The 20511-nt window shown below is 41.2% G+C and overlaps 2 protein-coding genes across 2 annotated transcripts; both read right to left on the bottom strand.

Annotated features, from left to right (window-relative positions):
- Positions 1-292: 292 nt before the first annotated feature.
- LOC136424777 (elongation factor 1-alpha-like) lies at positions 293-7247 on the bottom strand. Its single transcript, XM_066413433.1, has 7 exons — positions 7141-7247; positions 5621-5788; positions 2668-2847; positions 2369-2536; positions 1973-2252; positions 1497-1753; positions 293-1167 (listed from the first exon to the last, which is right to left on the bottom strand). Exons 2-7 carry the CDS (start codon positions 5762-5764, stop codon positions 805-807), a joined length of 1392 nt encoding a protein of 463 aa, XP_066269530.1. The 5' UTR covers positions 5765-5788; positions 7141-7247; the 3' UTR covers positions 293-804.
- Positions 7248-13109: 5862 nt separating this feature from the next.
- On the bottom strand, positions 13110-18726 carry LOC136424749 (elongation factor 1-alpha). The gene is made up of 7 exons (XM_066413392.1): positions 18593-18726; positions 16035-16196; positions 15572-15751; positions 15113-15280; positions 14717-14996; positions 14275-14531; positions 13110-13982 (listed from the first exon to the last, which is right to left on the bottom strand). Exons 2-7 carry the CDS (start codon positions 16176-16178, stop codon positions 13620-13622), a joined length of 1392 nt encoding a protein of 463 aa, XP_066269489.1. The 5' UTR covers positions 16179-16196; positions 18593-18726; the 3' UTR covers positions 13110-13619.
- Between the last annotated feature and the right edge of the window lie 1785 nt (positions 18727-20511).

Here is a 20511-nt window from a genome sequence, read left to right as displayed (position 1 = left end):
ACCTTTCACATTGAAGTTTTTTAAATTTTTGTTCTATCTTTTTTTGTCATGTCAGGCTTGGAGATAAATACCTAAGTATTATTGTTTCACTTTGACTTGACTTTAAAACAAGTATAGAAAGCTCCAAATCAGCATTGATGACTTGCTAAAGGATTTACTAGTAAACAAGCCTACTATGGACTTGAAAAAGCTCCCTTTATCAGTTATTACAGCCCCAAGAGAAGTACTGTATGGGTGTTTACTAGTAATACACCCCAGATAAATCACAAATGAACTCAAGCACACAACAGTGGAAGGTGATGGTGACCTTTTACTCTGAGATACCCATGGAAGAAATCAAAATAGTAAAGAAAAATTCCATCATGGCGGTACCACAAATGTACGTGAAACTTGTAGTCACGTTTACAGATTTTCTCTTTACTCCACCTTGTTACGATCCACGTCTTTAGACATATGTTAAAAGAAGGAACATATGATTTGCCAGTTTAGCAATTTAAAGAAGTTAAAACAGACGGTACCAGTGTACCTTCAAGCTAACAGAGAAGTTGGTATAGACGAGGAGGCTATCTGTTCGATAGACACTTAACTAGAGTTAAGATCCTCACAGACAACGGTCAACTTAGCGGTGCCACTTTTCCTGCGGAAGTGCTTTCGATGAAGCTTTCGGCTATGGCCAATGGCTGAAACAAAAGCTACGATTCTTAAACAAAATGCTTTTGGGTTGACCTTGTTGGAAGCTACTGTGTACATGTATCCATCCTTGGATGTGACTAGTACTAAAGGTGGAGTAAAGTGCAGCGACCATCACTTCTTCTTGGCCACACCGGCCTTCTGGGCGGCCTTGGTGGTCTTCCCGGCTTTATCTGTCTTCTTCACGCCCTTGATGACGCCGACAGCCACGGTCTGCTTCATGTCGCGCACGGCGAAACGACCCAGGGGTGGGAACTCAGAGAATTTTTCCACACACATGGGCTTGGACGGGATCATCTCGACGATGGCGGCGTCTCCAGACTTGACGCACTTGGGGCCCTTTTCCAGCACCTTGCCGGAACGACGGTCGATCTTTTCCTTAATCGCGGCGAACTTGCAGGCGATGTGGGCGGTGTGGCAATCCAGCACAGGCGCGTAGCCATTGTGGATCTCTCCAGGGTGGTTCATCACAATAACCTGTCAACACAATCCATTAGAAAACTGATTCTGAAAAGATGCCAACCACACGAGAATTCATTCAAATAAACCAGTCATATATATCTTACAAATCAAGGAGGTTAACCTCCTTGTACAAATCAACAAAACTAGTACTGGAAGATACATTTCAATTCAGGGGGATATTTCCATGGATGTTATGTCTGTTTTATAGCAAAGCTGTCAGTCCTTCAAAGGCTGAGATACTTGAGATGAAATAGTTTTCTTATCCTCTTTCCTATAATAATCTTTTTTGCATTTGTACATAGCCCTATTCCATCAAAAGGTACTACAATGGAAAACCATCTCACCTGTGCTTCAAAGCTCTCAGCCTCCTTTGGTGGATCGTTCTTGCTGTCACCAGCAACATTCCCACGCTTGATCTCCTTTACGGAGACGTTCTTGACGTTGAAGCCGACGTTGTCTCCGGGCAGGGCCTCTGGTAGAGACTCGTGGTGCATCTCCACGGACTTGACCTCAGTGGTCAGGCTGACGGGGGCGAAGGTGACCACCATGCCTGGCTTCAGGATACCGGTCTCCACACGGCCGACGGGCACGGTCCCGATACCTGTTTATCAACAGAAAACTGTTCATGTTGAAATATAATAGATATAATTTCAACCAAAATGGTGAGACTTAAAGAAAGAAACAGCAGCAGATTCAAAGCAACCATAAAAAAAAGCTTAAAAAGATTAAAGTCGCTATATTCACCACTTATCAAAACAACAGCATAAATGTCCTGGACAGTTCAGACTTATGCCAAAACGCATGAACTATATCCACCTACCGCCGATCTTGTACACATCCTGCAGGGGCAGACGGAGAGGCTTTTTAAAGGGTCTCTCGGGGGGCAGGATGGAGTCCAGCGCCTGGAATAGAGTCTTGCCGCTGGCATTGCCCAGCTTGCGCTCGATGTTCCACCCCTTGTACCATCCCATCTTCTCGGAGGGCTCCAACATGTTGTCACCATGCCAGCCAGAGATGGGCACGAAGGCGACAGCCTTGGGGTTGTAGCCAACCTTCTTGATGTACGCGCCCACTTCCTTCTTGATCTCTTCGAAGCGAGCCTGCAAACAAATCAAATCAAGATTATTGCTCAGCTAGTAAGGGGATGACATGTGAAATTCAGGTTAAAATCAGAGTCAAATTCTCGTCAAAATTCTACCAGAGATGACAAACTTACCTCGGAGTAAGCGGGCTCAGTGGAGTCCATCTTGTTGACTCCCACGATGAGCTGCTTGACACCCAGGGTGTAGGCCAGCAGGGCGTGCTCACGGGTCTGTCCGTTCTTGGAGATACCAGCCTCGAACTCACCGGTACCAGCAGCCACAATCAGCACGGCACAGTCAGCCTATGGAGAACAAACATGTTAAAAACACTTTTACAGCAAATTCACTCAAAACTGTACTATCCAGTATAATAGACCAAATACATGAAAGCAAAAATGATTGGCCAATGTTTAATTTGAATGCATTATATTACCTGTGAAGTTCCTGTGATCATGTTCTTGATGAAATCACGATGTCCGGGGGCATCAATGACAGTCACGAAGTACTTGTCAGTCTCGAACTTCCACAGGGCGATATCGATGGTGATACCACGTTCACGCTCGGCCTTCAGCTTGTCCAGCACCCAGGCGTACTTGAAGGAGCCCTTGCCCATCTGTGAAGATAAAAGAGGCATTCGTTCTTTTTCCACCAAGGAAACACTGTCTCTTAAGTCATCATCATCATCCCTTCATCATAATTTGTAAATGCCTATGAGAGGCACTGCTAAACTGGACTGAGGTTTCCACTTATGTTGGTGTGGCCTCTAACCAACATCAAAACAAGGGATGGTAAAGGCCAAAATTCAACAAAGAGTGCAGTTATGGCAAGACCACTTCTCAAAACTTCTTGGTCGAATATTGTGGACCGTTGTACCAGTCATCAGTTATACATTACCTATTAATACAAATGACTTCACCAGGGAGGAACTTCTGGAATGTATTATTATTACTATTAAGACATTTAGTAACGGTAAAACCCCTGGTCTGGACAATATACCGATAGAAGTCTAGAATACAGATGCCTTGATTGACCCTCTCCTTAAAATCTGTAACAGAACATTTCACCATGACAGAGCTGACATCTGGGTAACCAGTGGAATACTTCCACTACCAAAAAAAAAGGAGACCTTGGCTATACAACTAACTATAGAGGTATCAGTTTGTCAGCTACAGCAGCAAAAATTAACAGAATGCTTTTGCTGAGAATTAGACCACATGACGTAGAACCACTGCTTAGAAACAATCAAAATGGGTTTCGGCCCGGAAGACCCACTTTATCACAAATATTATAATCAGCTTTGCGAAGGCTCATTGAAGGAATCAGGGACCAGAATCTTAAATGGGTTAGTACATTTATAGACTTCAGCAAAGCTTTTGATTCCATTCATCGCATGAAGTTGATGGAAATCTTGAGAGGGTATGGCATACAAATTCGTTGAGGCAATAAATATTCTGTATGAAGGTACATAAGCCAAGGTGCTTTCACCAGACGGAGTAACAGAATTTTTTGAATAACTGCAGGTAGTCTACAAGGAGATACTTTAGCTTCCTCCCTTTTCATAGTGGCTCTGGACTATGCAATGTGACAAGCCACAGAGGAACCCAAACTTACTGGATTTGTACTTAAGCCAAGAAAGAGCAAAATATATCCAGCTGAGTTACTAACTGATACGGACTTCGCCGATGATATTGCCCTTACTTCAAATATAATCGCAGAAGCACAGCTATTGTTGGGAAAACTTGAAAATGCTTCCAAACTGGTTGGGCTACATGCAAATGACTCAAAAACAGAGTACATGCTTTTCAACCAACCTGCAGGAACCTTGATATTAAGGAAAGGCCATGCAGGTGCTTAATTGCGTGTCGGACTTCAAATACCTGGGATCATGCGTAAAACGTTCTAGCAAAGATGTGGAGGTTAGAATCACTCTTGCTTGGAGAGCCATGAGCGCGAGCAAGATGGCAATAGTGTGGAAAACTGACATAAGTCCGGCTACAAAAATCAGCTATTTTAGAGCAGTAGTAGAATCATTTCTCTTATATGGTTCAGAATGTTGGACACTCACAAAAACCTTGGAGAAAAAGCTTAATGGCTCGTACACCAGAATGCTGAGATGTGTCCTAAACATCTCTTGGAGACAAAGAATTTCAAATCGCGAGCTACATTGTATATAAGAATATACCGCCGATCGCTGAAACGATACGGCAAAGGAGACTACGTTTTGTAGCCGGTCACTAGCACTGCTGGAGAAAAAAGGAAGAGGCAGTGCACAAACTTCTATTGCGGAACCCGAATCATGGTAACAGAACCCGGGGGGGGGGGGGGCACATAATTTCTAAGAATTTTATTGCACGACAATTGTACATGGTAAAAAGTATGGCAAGAATTCGTAAACATACATAACAATCGACTATCATTGATATCTAACATTTTCAGAGAACTCATCTACAGCATGACTAACAATCGATCTAATAATGTGCATTTAATGGCTAAAACAGTATACGATGTAATGGTGACGATGATAGTATTTTGTGTCAGGAATGTAAAATAATGTCTCGTTTTTGCATAGAGTTGTATATAAATTGGCCTACATAGGTGGATATATGAATAGGGCATGACAACATCATATTGAATATTTCTGTCTTGGAATACGGTAGCATTTTACAGGACTTACATATGACATATATTAAACAACTTGAAGCTGACAGCGATTTTATGGCGACAACTGGTCACGAGATGACTTCGAGCGAGCTCGACGGAGTGAGTGCGTGCTAAACTGGACTGAGGTTTCCACTTTTGTTGATGTGGCCTCTAACCAGCTGTCGGCCAACTAGAGAGTTGCTGAAATGCTTTCTCTGGCTAGGTAAAGACAATTCTCTGATAGGCTGTTAAGGTACATGTGATTGAATGTCGGAAGACTCGGCCCATTACCAACTCGGCCCAGTCAACTCGGCCCATTTCCCTAGTCAACTCGGCCCATCTCCCTAGTCAACTCGGCCCATCTCCCTATAGTAGTCAACTCGGCCCAAAAAACTCAAAGTCAACAGTTTGAACTTGTCTGACAAAAAGACGTGGTCTGTATTCAATCAAGTTGATTGTCTATAAGCGCAGGTGGTATGGGTCTCCGAAAACCTCAAATTAAGTCAACAGTTCGAAGTTTTCTGACAAAAAACATGGTCTCTATGAAAAGTATGTTGATTGCCTATCAAAAGTACCAGCGGTATGGAGCTCCAAAAACCTCAACAAGTCGAAGTTGTCTAACAATTACGCAAGGAGACATTGTTACTTAACATGTACATGTATGTTACTACCCATGACATAGACCAAGGCTGCTTAGCAGAATGAACTTTCTAATGTCCAATCCCAAATAAACACAACGACCTTACCTCTTGGGCTTCCTTCTCGAACTTCTCAATGGTACGCTTGTCGATACCGCCACACTTGTAGATCAAGTGACCGGTGGAGGTGGACTTGCCGGAGTCGACATGGCCGATGACCACGATGTTAATATGAATCTTTTCCTTCGGCATGTTGTTGGTGACTAGATTCCACTCCTGATGTTAAACAGGTAAGGAAAATCATATTCAATATATTATTCCATATGGATCTTCTGGTAACCCCAAAACTGATGCAAGCGTGTGAAAAAATAAAAGTTTAGCAAAAGAAAATGTTGCCTTCATTATGAAATCTACGTGGTCAGAAGGGTTGAGCAAATGCTACCGAATGATAGATTCTTCATTTTTGTTGTTTCGCATCTTCTGTCTTTGGAATTGACTTGGGCATTCTACGATATTAATATCTGTTTCTTGTATTTTTTGTAGCTTTGGCGGGAAATGTAGGTCATAGACCAAATTACACTACGTCTGATTGACTAGCAATGATGCAATACTGCCAATAGACTTTTGTAGTAGCGACATCGGCGTCCAGTAATGGTACTGCAGGTAACGCTATTCCCCGGAAATTATACTTTACTAAAGTACCACATATCCTCTTATCAACGAGGTATTATATACCAAGAAACGTTACTGTTAAAGTAAGTTGTGCGTTTACAAAGAAACAGAGATTGCAACAAAAACTTAAATTAGTATTAGTATTGAATTTTTTTTAATTTGAGTTGATTGTGTGATAGTTGTGTGCCGCTTTGTTAAAAAATATAGAGAACGCCTAGCGACCCCAAAAACACCCCTCCCAATAAAATGGTATGGCTACCCTGCGACGTCACAAATTCAAGATGGCGGCCACCCCAAAAGGCAACGAATCCAACAAAGGTTTTGCTACGCAAACCTGTAATTCGGTGGCCTAACCGCCAGTGGTCGAAGAGGCGAGCACGAGCACGTGGCGTCCCGAAAAAACAAAATGGCGGCCAACGCCGGCCTTTTTGGTTGAGAAAAAATAATAGAAAATCTGGTCTCACCACGTCTTTCCTAATTTTCTTGCCTTTTCGGGGTTCAGAATTATACAGATTCTGTCTGTTGGTGTTTAAAAGCCAGGAAAAGTATGATTCTCTTCAGCATAAATGCTAATTGAGGTCAAATTCCTTTGTCAAAAATTGTGCAATTTTCCTTCTCTCTTTCAGACTTAGGCAGTCGGTAAACGTTAAAGATTCATGAGGGGGAAATGACGTTTTTTTTCCACATAGTATAAGTAAAAGTGGAAACGTACCACAAGTTATAGAAACAGATGAAAACCATCATTGTGATGTATTACGAAATTTTGGCCAATTTCATTCAGACCTCGCTAAAGAATGCTTTCAAAATGGCGGCGCTAAAAATTCCTAACCGGAACCTTTTTCCACATTTTGAAGCACGATTTGCGGTCAAATTTTTCAACCAGAATAGCCAATGTTAACCTCGGTAGCACCGTGGACGTCTGCTAAGAAAGTTATGAGGAAAAAATTGCAACTTACTTTTTTTTTGTCGTGAAAGACGGCAAGCCGTGTGGACTATGTCTAGTGTCGTCTGAACGGAATCAGATCTCGGTTGAAAAGGAGGACGACACCCTTTCGTCTTGCCCTGCTTCTTCATTAGCTGTTAAACTCGTTTTTCCACCAACTGTCTGCTAACCACACCCCCTTTCTGTCATTCAAAAATTATACCTGCATGTAAGGCCACAGCAAGTAAATTCTATGGATGACATCCTCCGCAGGCTCCAAAATTAATAAGATAGGGCGAAAAAAAAGCCGGGCCAGAAAAAAGCAAGATTCCTATATTTTCAAATTTTGAGATCAGAAGTCTTGTTAAACAGGAATTGAGGCGACGAAATACGATATCATGACCAACAGGTCTTTTTGCCCTGTATTCAGATATAATACAAAAACTCCTTGATTCAACAGTAAACATGTCCTTGTAGATGTGTATACATCTCAATAGACTACCTACAACGAATGCAGAAAGGAGCTTGTTGTACCGTCATCTGAAGCAACTACACTGGGTATTAATATGCGATGAAACACCTTGTGTATACAGCTCAATTAACTGGAACCCCCCCCCCCCTATTATTTATATAATGTCCTTGCTAGAACAAATGCAGAAAACAGCTTGTTATTATACCATCATGGGCAGGAACCACACTGGGTATTCATATGCACCTTGCATTTGAAAGGTAAGACTGTCAACGTTTACGACATATTTGCCAATTTTTGGCATGTTGACAACCGTCGGAGGGCAATGAAATTTGTTGTTTTTCATTTCGAAATCAGACGAAAATTAATGGGCGCGCTGATGTCATCCATAAAAATTACTTGTTGTGGCCTAAGGAGGTATGAATGACAGAAAGGGGGTGGGGTTAGCAGACAATTGGTGGAAAAACGAGTTTAACAGCCATGGAAAGGCAAGACGAAAGGGTGAGGTCCTCCTTTTCAACCGAGATCTGATTCCGTTCAGACTACATTAGGCAAATGTCCACACGGCTTACCGTCTTTCACGACCAAAAGACAACGTAAGTCGCAATTTTTTCTCAGACATTTCTCACGGTGGTACGTACAGAGGTTAACATCATGTTTCGGGTGAAAATGTTGACCAAAAATTGGGCTTGAAAATGTGGAAAAAGGTTCCCGTGAAGAATTTTTAGCGCCACCATTTTGGACGCATTGTTGGGCGAGGTCTGAATTGAAGTTATGAAATTTGCCCAACTCACGGAATATATATGGTGGCTCTATCTGTTTCTGTTCTTGTTTTTTTGTAGTTAGTTTGTGGATTACTTTTGGGACAAAAGACCAGGTGAGTTTCTTAAAATCGCAACTTGCTTGGTCCACGAGGTCGAACCGGTGACGTAGAGTTGCGCAATACAGCCTGCGTTTTTGGCGCCTTTTTCCGGGGCTATTTTGCACCAGCGCTTCGCGGTTTCAACGATCCAGGGCTTCACTAAACACCTTTTTTCTGATAAGTTTGAAGTTTCTAACTTTTGCCGGCTGGCGAGGACAGAAATAATTTTTGCTACAAAGGGGTTAAGCATCAACATTCATTCTTAAGACAATTGCACGGCTCTTTAAAACCAATGGATAGAATTTGTCATTTTGAGCACCGAAAAGGCAAGAAAAATGGGGGAAACGTGATGAAAGGAAATTCGTAGAATTCGGATTCTTGTTCTTCATGGAAAAAGGACGGTGTTTTGCGAAGTTCAATTTTCGGGGAACAGCGTTACCAGCAGTACCATTCCTGGCCGCTGATGTCGCTGCTGCACAAGGCAATGACATCATTGCTAGCCAATGAAGCGTCGGCTAATATGGCGGCTGACCTAGATTTCCCGCCAGAGTTGATGGTTTGACATTTGCCTGTGGTAGCTTTAGATTACTCTCCAAGCAGAGCTAGGGTTTCGGCTGGTTTTTAACGTGTTTTTAGGCGTTTTTATCATGCCTTCTACTTTGTCATCGTTTTTGTTGTGCTTGGGTTTGCGACACAACAAAAACGATGACAAAGTAGAAGGCATGACAAAAAACCCCTAAAAACACGTTAAAAACCAGCCGAAACCCTAGCTCTGCTTGGAGAGTAGCTTTAGATCATGTGTTAACGTTATATCAACAATGAACGCTCCGTTCCGAAGCCCGGTAGTCTCGTCTAAATAATGTCTCGCGAGACCTGACGAAACTTGCATCTCATCTGTTTCAAAAATTTTATCCAGTTGCTTGAGTAACTATTTTTGTCGTATCTTACTACCTGGATGTCTTAGAGTCAATTCCACATTACCGAGAGGGTGTTTGTCGCCTTTTGTTCTAACATTTGCAAAAACTTTGTAACAATCTATGGGAGATAAGTACTGTTTAGAACAATTTCCAACATTCATTTGATGTTCTAAATAGTTTCTGCTGTGTTCCAAAATGTTAGACAAATTTCTAACATTGCACATGTTATTTGTATTATTTTCGAAACTGTTGGAAAATAGGTTTATCATTTGTTCCTACATGTTCCAACATTATAACAACATGGTATAACTGGGTCAGTGGGATGGGAACAGGGCAATTCACACATCCCTTCAAAGTATAGGGGATTAGGCCTGGGTGCCATGCATAGACACCTCAGGACAGAAGTCCAGACGTGAAATCTAAAAATATACAGAGGCAGACAACAGAGTGCGATTAGCACCTACATTTATGGGGGCAATTACCCAAATCTACCATTTGAAAAGTGATGCAAATTGTTCCAACATGTTCGAACAGTGAAACAATCACATAGATGTTTGAAAATTGTTCCAAATAAAGAGATATTTGTGAAATTACTTTCCAAATAGTTCCAACATATATAAATAAGTTCAAACATGTTCAAACTTTCATTCTTGATTGTTTGAACAATTTAGAACTATTTTGACTGGAATAGTCTTTTATCTAAAATTGTTTGAACTCACTAGCAATATTACCTGAAAACCCTCTCGGTGACATGGAATTGACTCTAACCTTCATCAAGGAATCTACAGTTGTATTTGTTTATTAAAGATGCCCTAAGCGATTTCAGGGGGTAAAACTTGAAATATTCTGGGGAAAACAATTCTGTTTTGTGAGGTTGAAACTGATATTTGCTTCCCCATTCTAGCACATCTGCATCAATATTTCAGACTTTGGGCGTTTAAAAATTGCACAGAAGCAAGCCACAAAAGGAGTATTTTATTTATTGGGTCCCCCCAAAAATCAGCCCAGAATCCAGCCGTAACGGTTTCCTGTCGACAATTTTCGGTAACTTCCGGCCGCGTGACGTCACAATGCCCAAGCACATTGAGCCATGACCACGTGATCATTTCTTCGGATGCGTTCGGGATTTATCGGTCAGAATCGTGCATGTTCGGAAGATTTGAAATGATGGCTGGCCTCAAAGTGCTCAGATTTTCAATGAGTTACCACCACACAACGACATCACATTTTTGCTCCATGATGGTCGATATGTGATGGTATAGTGTTATCTAAACTTACTATGTACAGAAATCAGAAAAAAATTGATTTTGAATATATGACTTTCAGCGCCCTAATATAATTTGCTTAGGTTGCCTTTAAGTCGTGTCCTTCTGCAACATGAACTCAGTGGAAAGCATTAGATGCATTAAGTGCCAAAAACCATGTTGGTTCGTCCGTCAATCTGACGAGAACCGCTGTAGTCATCCATCATTGGGTTGGGTCGCATGTGGCTATTGAGTCCAATTTTGGCTTTGAACCATAATACAGTGACAGAATAGTCAACCCGCAGTGTATTCTTGCTAAGCTAGGGCACGAATTTGTTGAGCACTTCTGGAAGTTGAGTGAGGCTCTTAGAAAATCAACTTATTTCTCTGGACCCGAAATACATTAATTTTTCAATTGAAAACTAGAGTTCCACAAACACATTATCTTCGCCAAATAATCAAGGCTTATCATGGAGAGTGATTGATATTTACGTGCTTATCACCCCCTGCAAATTTGATCATGCACCATACCATTGATTTGGAAGTTATGATGGGGCGAATGAGTCCAGTCTAGATATGGTTAAAAATCATTTGCTGGTACAGGACTAGTATATGTGTAGAGTGTGCTGATATATGTTTTAACTGGTCATGAAACAATATGATTATGTTGATAATATGGGCCACAAAGGTTCGATATTGCAGTGTTGTAAGTTGAAAGTGATGATGAAATAGTACAGTCAATATATATGAATAGAATAAATGTGGCTGGTTGTTGACATGTTTTAGGTGTTTTTGTCAGGCTTTCTATTTTGTCCCTATTTCGTTATGTCGCCAACCGTGTTGAACAAAAATGCCTAAACTGAACGCGTTAAACCAGCAGGACCCACACCTCTGCTTGGAGAATAGTTTATTTATTTGACCTACATGTACGTTTATGCAAGGCCATCTGTTAACATGACCTGACACTGTCCCATTGAAATGCAGTAGGTTAACAAACTTTCCTTACTAATTATGCAAATTAGCTCCTGATTTGCTTAATTAGTCGTTAATAATGTAAACCACCATCTGAGCTCTCTACATACCAAACATCACGACGATCTGTCGACCCCTTCTCAAGTTATTCATGTCCGAATGTCAAAACAAAAACACCCACTGCAGTTCTTAACAAGCCGCTAGGGAGCCAAAATTTACAGAACTTACTTTCTGTGGCATGAACTATCTACCACACAAAAATCATGACCATAGCACTTTCAGAAAATATGCCCCTAAATTTTGAAGCTCCGCTGCAGTACCTTAGGTACCCGCTAGAAGGCCCATTATCGAACTTGACCTTCCTCTCTGTAAACCCTACCCATCCACTAAATATCATACGGATCCATCAACTGTTCCTTCTTGAGTTATGCTGGCGACATACAAACACACATCCACACAAAGCCTGCTGCAGTACCAACGGAGAATACCAGGGGAACCATTTTTGAAGTTGACCCCCGTTTCCACAACATCTACACACCTGCAAAAAATCATGAAGATCCATCAATGTTTCCGTCACTTTTTTTGCCTACATACAAACACAAAAAAATGTAAAGTCTGCTGCAGTACTGTTGACAACACAAGGTGAACCATTTTCGAACTTGACTTTCCTTTGCACAACCACTACACACCTACCAAAAATCATAAAGATTCATTGAAGCTTTCTTGAGTTATGCTCCTGACATACATTTAGACCCACCCAACAGATTTTTCAACCGAAAACATAATCTTCTCCGATTACAAGTACTCGGCAAAGATAATAAGGATATCATGGGTTTTTTAGCATATAGGACAATTGACTGTCAATTAATGCAAATCAGGGTGGCTACAAAAGTTCATGCATCTTGGTCAGAAACATCAAACAATGCCAATGCTTTAATTTTCAATCCCTCAAAAAGCCAGATAATAAGTTAGGCTGTTTCATTCTTTTTAGTCATTTACGATAAAGGTTCAGAATCAGAATACAGTATTCTGCTTATGTGGACTTCCAAACTGACATTGGCGCGGATTCAATTCGAGTGCAGTAGAGAGGCCTAGCAAAAGAGAATGTTTAAAGGTTACAAAATAACAGGAAGTTAGGGTTTTATGACATGAACACCCTCTTTTAAATGGGGTAAGGTGGTCAGCTAAGACAGCCAAGCAATTTTATAGCTAACTTCACAACTTTAAAAGGCTACTTAATGCTCGCTACCTTTCACATTGAAAGTTTTAAATTTTCGTTCTTTTTTTGTCATGTCAGGGTTGGACATACATACTGTCATGCCAAGACCTAAGCATTATTGTTTCACTTTGACTTCATGACTTTTAAATAAGTATAGAAAGCTCCAAAACAGGATTAATGACTTGCCAAAGGATTTACTAGTAAACAAGCCTACCACAAAAAGCTTATCAGTTAGTACAGCCCTAAGAGAAGTACTGTACGGGTGTTTCATGGTAATGCACCCCAGATAAATCACACATGAACTCAAACACACAACAATGGAAGATGATGGTGACTTTTTACTCTGAGATACCCATGGAAGAAATCAAAATAGTAAAGAAAAATTCCATCATGGCAGTATCACGTGAAACTTCTAGTCACGTTTACAGATTTTCTCTTTACTCCACCTTGTTACGATCCACGTCTTTAGACATATGTTAAAAAAAGGAACATATGATTTGCCAGTTAAGCAATTTAAAGAAGTTAAAAAAATAGATGGTACCAGTGTACCTTCGAGCTAACAGAGAAGTTGGTATAGACGAGGAGGCTATCTGTTCGATAGACACTTAACTAGAGTTAAGATCCTCACAGACAACGGTCAACTTAGCCGTGCCACTTTTCCTGCGGAAGTGCTTTCGATGAAGCTTTCGGCTATGGAATAACCAGCCAATGGCTGAAACAAAAGCTACGATTCTTAAACAAAATGCTTTTGGGTTGACCTTGTTGGAAGCTACTGTGTACATGTATCCATCCTTGGATGTGACTAAAGGTGGAGTAAAGTGCAGCGACCATCACTTCTTCTTGCCAGCACCGGCCTTCTGGGCAGCCTTGGTAACCTTCCCGGCTTTATCTGTCTTCTTCACGGCCTTGATGACACCGACAGCCACGGTCTGCTTCATGTCGCGCACGGCGAAACGACCCAGGGGTGGGTATTCGTTGAAGGTTTCCACACACATGGGCTTGGACGGGATCATCTCGACGATGGCGGCGTCTCCAGACTTGACGAACTTGGGGTTGTCTTCCAGCTTCTTGCCGGAACGACGGTCGATCTTTTCCTTAATCTCGGAGAACTTGCAGGCGATGTGGGCGGTGTGGCAATCCAGCACAGGCGCGTAGCCATTGTGGATCTCTCCAGGGTGGTTCATCACAATAACCTGTCAACAACATAATCCATTAATAAAACTTTTTGACAAGAGGACCGTTCCATCTCACAGATCAACATGAATGCATGAAAAGATCTACAATCCTCTACATTTCAATTCATGGGAACATTCCCATGGATGTAATGTCTGTTTCGTAGCAAAGCTGTCAGTCCTTGAAAGGCAAAGACTTGAGATGAAATAGTTTTATATTCTGTTCTTACCTATTTCCTTGAAGATTTTGCAGCTAGGTTCGTGCATAGCTCTATTCCATCAAAAGGTACTACACAATGGAAAACCATCTCACCTGGGCAGCGAAGCTCTCAGCCTCCTTGGGTGCGTCGTTCTTGCTGTCACCAGCAACCATCCCACGCTTGATCTCCTTGACGGAGACGTTCTTGACGTTGAAGCCAACGTTGTCTCCGGGTAGGGCCTCTGGCAGAGACTCGTGGTGCATCTCCACGGACTTGACCTCAGTGGTGAGGCCGACGGGGGCAAAGGTCACCACCATGCCTGGCTTCAGGATACCGGTCTCCACACGGCCGACGGGCACGGTTCCGATACCTGTTTATAGCAAAGAAATCAATTCATCAGATTTGCTTTCTAGTTTTAACATGAGGGACAATCTTGACACTGATGTGAAAACTGAAATGCAAACAGCAGCAGAGTCAAAGTAACAAGAAAGTTGTTCAAACACTACTAGTGAAAAACAGCATGAATGTACATTAGCCCTGTATGCATAAACCTACCGCCGATCTTGTACACATCCTGCAGGGGCAGACGAAGAGGCTTGTCGGTGGGCCTCTTGGGGGGCAGGATGGCGTCCAGGGCTTCAAACAGGGTCTTGCCGGTGGCATTGCCCTCTTTGCGCTCAATGTTCCACCCCTTGTACCATCCCATCTTCTCGGAAGGCTCCAACATGTTGTCACCATGCCAGCCAGAGATGGGCACGAAGGCGACAGCCTTGGGGTTGTAGCCAACCTTCTTGATGTACGTGCTCACTTCCTTCGTGATCTCACTGAAGCGAGACTGCAAACAAATCAAATCAAGATTATTGCTCAGTTAGTAAGGGGATGACATGTGAAATTTAAGTTAAAATCAGAGCCAAAATCTTGTCAAAATTCTACCAGAGATGACAATCTTACATCGGAGTAAGGGGGCTCGGTGGAGTCCATCTTGTTGACTCCCACGATGAGCTGCTTGACACCCAGGGTGTAGGCCAGCAGGGCGTGCTCACGGGTCTGTCCGTTCTTGGAGATACCAGCCTCAAACTCACCAGTACCAGCAGCCACAATCAGTACGGCACAGTCAGCCTATGGAGAACAAACATGTTAAAAACACTTAACCTTTACAGCAAATTCACTAATTCACTCTAAACCGTACTATCCAGTATAATAGACCAAATACAGGAAAGCAAAAGAGATTGTTTAACTGAGTGCATTATGTTGATGAAGGTTAGACATCCAGGTAAGATATAGGCCAAACATAGTTACTCGAGCAACTGGACAAGACAGTCAGACATAGCAGACAGTGACTGACGAAAGACAGGTCTGTTTCAAAATTTTATCCAGTTGCTTGAGTATAACTGTTTTCGAGTGCATTACCTGTGAAGTTCCTGTGATCATGTTCTTGATGAAATCACGATGTCCGGGGGCATCAATGACAGTCACGTAGTACTTGGTGGTCTCGAACTTCCAAAGGGCGATATCGATGGTGATACCACGTTCACGCTCAGCCTTCAGCTTGTCCAGCACCCAGGCGTACTTGAAGGAGCCCTTGCCCATCTGTGGCAAAGCAAAAACAATGTCAATGATACTTGTATCATTTGTAATAGCTTTTTGTTAGTCTCACTGGCCACAGGGAGCTGAGAATTATCAGGAAATTTTAGCAGGTCAAAACACTCATTTTTACAGGAAATTTTGCGGTTATAAAGTACATTTATAGTACAGATCATTACCAGTGGTATATCAGGGTAGCATACGGGATGTTTCAATACTCTAGACATTGTACTCTTTATCCAATCTGGATTTCCACAAAATCATTTCAACAATTGATTCTGTTACGTACCTCAGCGGCTTCCTTCTCAAACTTCTCAATGGTACGCTTGTCGATACCGCCACACTTGTAGATCAAGTGACCGGTGGAGGTGGACTTGCCGGAGTCGACATGGCCGATGACCACGATGTTGATATGAACCTTTTCCTTTCCCATTTTGTTTTTCTAGATTTCCTGATTGAAGCAGAAACAAAATCAGTCAGTGTTTCATAAAAAAATAGATGTTCACATAGAAGCAAACTCTACAGTGGAGGAAACATCTCCATATAAACTTTGCAAAGTGAAAAACTTGTTTGATACCTTCCTAATAATTATTATTAATAAATATTAGTTTTTGACAAACCCCTGTAGCACACATTTTACTTGTTACCATAGTCCAAATCAATGCACCAGTGCAAATGTGGGTCAAAGTTGAACAGGATGTCGATAGTCCTTGATAACGGAAATACCTCCATCACACTGACAGTCAATTCAGGTTAATCAAACTTGCACATAAGGGTTGCACATAATCTATGGTACAGGTTCTGTCCAGTTTAGAAACAAAATCATACTCAAATTTTTCAAATGGATAACAAAATTCCCAGCATTGAATGTTAGTAAATGGTATAAAAAAATGAAATGGTTTAAATTGTGCATATGGGTTTGCTGGGCAATCTATTTTATCTTGCACTACAAAGATTCACTGGACAGCCTGATTTGCATAATTAGCTTGATGATTTGACACACAATTCTATGTATTCCAGACATCTCATATGTTAATGCGATTACCAATTAGTGACATCTTGAGACTAATTTTGTTACCAAAAGTCAAAGTACAACGGGTTCAACAAATCAGTTTCTACGAGCCTTACTGTCTAAGTTCTAAATTTCTTGTCCTTTAGTGTTCAAAAATAGGAGCCATGCAATTTTTCTGTCACTATGCGTGCTTTTTGCACTTTATCCCTCTCTAAACACTCTACACTGAGTTCATGTTGTCGATGTACGTTTTAAATTTCTAAAATCCATGTGCCTTAGTGTTCAAATTTGGTAGGCATGCCTTGTGTGGCCATTTTTTGTCACCCTGCATGGTTTGTCACTTTATTCCTCTCATAACGCTTTCCACTGAGTTCATGTTGCACAAATTTATGGAACGGGGCCTTTCAGTTTAATTTAATTTTAAAATCCATGTACCTCAGTGTTCAAATTTTTTTATAGGCATGCCTTGTGTGGGCAATTATTCTGTCTTCTTGCAGGGTTTATGCACTTTACCACTCTCCAAACGCTCTCGGCTGAGTTTATGTTGCGCAACGCACGTTTTTAAATCAATAGTTTTGACATGAGAGGCGAGTCTCGTCATATCTCGCGAGACCCAACCTAAGACGAGACTACCGGACTTTGGAAGGGAGGATTTATCGATTTTTCTCCCGCCGGTTTCTTACACATTTTAGATTAGAAAAAAAAAAATACGAAAAGATAAAGCTCAAGAAGTGTCATTACGATTTAAAAACGTTCAGACTGGTTTCCGAATATTCTGAAATGGAAGAATCCTTGAGATGATTGCGACGACCCGCTGGCAAGGCGGTAAAATATTCTAGGCCGGTTGCCTCTTATGCAAATTCCGGAAAAATGCTAATTTAGGCTTTTGCAGCGCAAAATGCATATGAAACTCTCAAATATCCATGCCATGCGACTTGATTCAAATAAAAATAATTTAGTATTACAAAATTCAAGTCTTTTCTAAGCCACAAACGATATTTTTGGGCAGAAATTGGACGAACTTTTGTCTAAATTAAACAAGTTAAGTGCCGAAGAGGCGAACACGTGGCGTCCCCAAAAACCAATATGGCGGCCGATGCCGGCCTTTTCTGAGAAAAATCAAAATCCGGTTTTCCTCTCACCACGTTTTCCCACATTTTCTTGCCCTTTTGGCGTTCACAACGACAAAAAATTCAGTCCACTGGTTTTCATAAGTCACTGAAAGTACAACTGTCTTGAAGTGATCGTGGATTGAGGTCTAATTCCTTTGTCAAAAAATTATGCAATTTTTTCTCTCCCTTCTTTCTTAGCCAGCTGGCAAACGCTAAAAACGCTGGACTTGAGTAAAAGAAAGACATAATTCTTTCATCAGAAGGTTAACAGAAGCCATAAAAGGTTGAAATCGGAGCGCTAAAGCTGAAAAGACCCAGAGAAAGGCGACAAAAAATGCGAGCTGTATTGCGCAACCCTACGTCACCGGTCTGGCCTCGTGTACTAAGAAAGTAGCGAAATTAAGAAACCCACCTGGCCTAAGAATTGGTCTTAAGGTCCCAAAAATAACCCTCAAACTGTCTACAGTAAAAGCAAGGAGGTACCACAAGTCGTAGAGACAGGCAAAGCCACCATATGTTATACGTAAGTTCGGCAAATTTCATTCAGACCTCGCCCAAGAATGCTTCCAAAATGGTGGCGCTAAAAATTCCTAACCGGAACCTTTTTCCACATTTTCAACCCCAATTTTCGGTCAAAATTTCCACCCAGATGGGCGAAATTTTTACCTCGGTAGCACCGTGGACCTTTGAAGAGAAATTTCTGAGGAAAAAATTGTGACTTACGTTGTTTTTTTGGCGTCAAAGACGGCGAGCCGTGTGGACAATGCCGAGAGTCGTCTGAACGGAAGCAGATCTCGGTTGAAAAGGAGGACGTCACGACTGAGGCCCTGCTTTACATTAATTACAGGAGGACCGTGCGATGTTGCTTTTATACGGGGGAGTTCGATTCTCGCTTAGGTGTGGCTACTTTTTTATATACAAATAAATATCATCTCTTAACATTTATCAGTCTTTGTTATCATTCGAAACAGTGTACAAACTGCCTTAGATTCTTTATTGTTGTTATCTAGGTCGAAAAATGTACCGTTATAAAAACACACACCCCTACGGCATTTTGGACTCGTGCCCCAAAAGGTCGTCAGGTGTTACCAAGGGAAGTGACGACACATCATGAATCACCTGAGGGCAAAATCCATTTTCATTGTTTTAGTCTAGTCTCGGACACCTTGGGATGAGCTCCTACTGGGATAGTAATGATAGTCTCGAATTCATAATTAGTAAAAATTAGGGCGAATTTGAATATGAATGTGAGTTGTGTGAACAAGTCACAGCCAAAGGAGAAGAAATTGTAGGGGGTGAGTTTAGTTTGTCTGCCAATGTTTGTTCAGTTGCATAGTTGATGAATTTTCTATTTCTGTCTTTTTGTATTTTCATGCCCAAATAAGGGATCTCATGTACACATGGCATATGTGTGGGTATTTAAAAAAAAAAAGAAATTTGGCACAGAAGATATGAAAAATACAAAAACCGACAAATCATATCAAAGACTGTGGAACAAGATATATCTTTGTTTTAATCTACATATTGTTATTTTTTATATCATTGTTATATGCGAAGGCAGAAAATTATTACATTTGCAGCGTCAAGGCTTGGGATGAACCCCATGCTTAACACAATTTGACAGCATTATTGATACAGCACAGTCAACAAAGGAGGTTATTAGTATATAGACATATATAATCTCATTGAGTCAAGGTTGAGGCAGCCTATAACCTCCTTGTTACCACGAATACATTTAGCAAATAGAAAAATCAATGTCCCCAAATATCAATGAATGTCAAGTCAAGATAAGGCCACACCAATCTAATTTCTTGGTTAATGGATATTTATTTTTAATCTTAGCAACAAAAAAATCATGAAAACAGAAGGCTGGGGTGAAAACTTGTACCTGACCCTGTTCACTCCCTGATACTGTGTGCACCAAAAGTACAAAGTAAAAACATTCCTGAGATTCTGATTTCATGTTGTTTTTCCAATCTAGCACTTTTTCTAATTTTTTTTTTTTCATTCCGTTAACCAAGAACATAAATTGGTGTGGCCTAAGGAGGTTTAAATCAAACCAATCAATTTTCGTGTTTGGCATCAATGCACACATTGATTTCGGTCAAAATCAAATTCTAAATACTTTGTACCCAAAAGGGTCAATGTGTGAATAGAACCTTCTTGTCTTTGACTTTATATACCGATCCTGACTTCTCATTACAACGACTTTGATCTTAATGATAGTAGTACTAAATAGCGTACTAGTTCCTTGATTTACAAGTCCTTGATCCATCTATTTTGTCTTTTAGCCAACTGCAAGGAGTTTCCAAACTCTTGTCAAAACTGCTTGTCACCAGCAAGGACATTATAGTTGGGTAGGCTAACCTCCTTGGGTAGGCCGGGCTATTATCAACAACATTTCAACATTCTAATCTAAATGATGGATGGATTAGCCTGGTACAAGGTGTAGTTATTGTTGCCATGCATTGTACTATGTGATTGTCGAGCAATAAAGTTCATTTATTATCTTTCACAGCCAAAGCAACGATTTTGATTTCTGTGTTTGGAAGGAAGCAAACAAGAAATCGAACCATCCTGGAAAGTGCAGTCACAATATGCATGCTTGGTCTTGTACATGTTAATGGATTTTCCCCTGGACA

The sequence above is a fragment of the Branchiostoma lanceolatum genome, chromosome 18 (assembly GCF_035083965.1).
Source record: "Branchiostoma lanceolatum isolate klBraLanc5 chromosome 18, klBraLanc5.hap2, whole genome shotgun sequence".
NCBI lineage: Eukaryota > Metazoa > Chordata > Leptocardii > Amphioxiformes > Branchiostomatidae > Branchiostoma > Branchiostoma lanceolatum.
The sequence above is the reverse complement of the archived record's forward strand: the minus strand, read 5'-3'. Positions and strand labels throughout refer to the sequence as shown.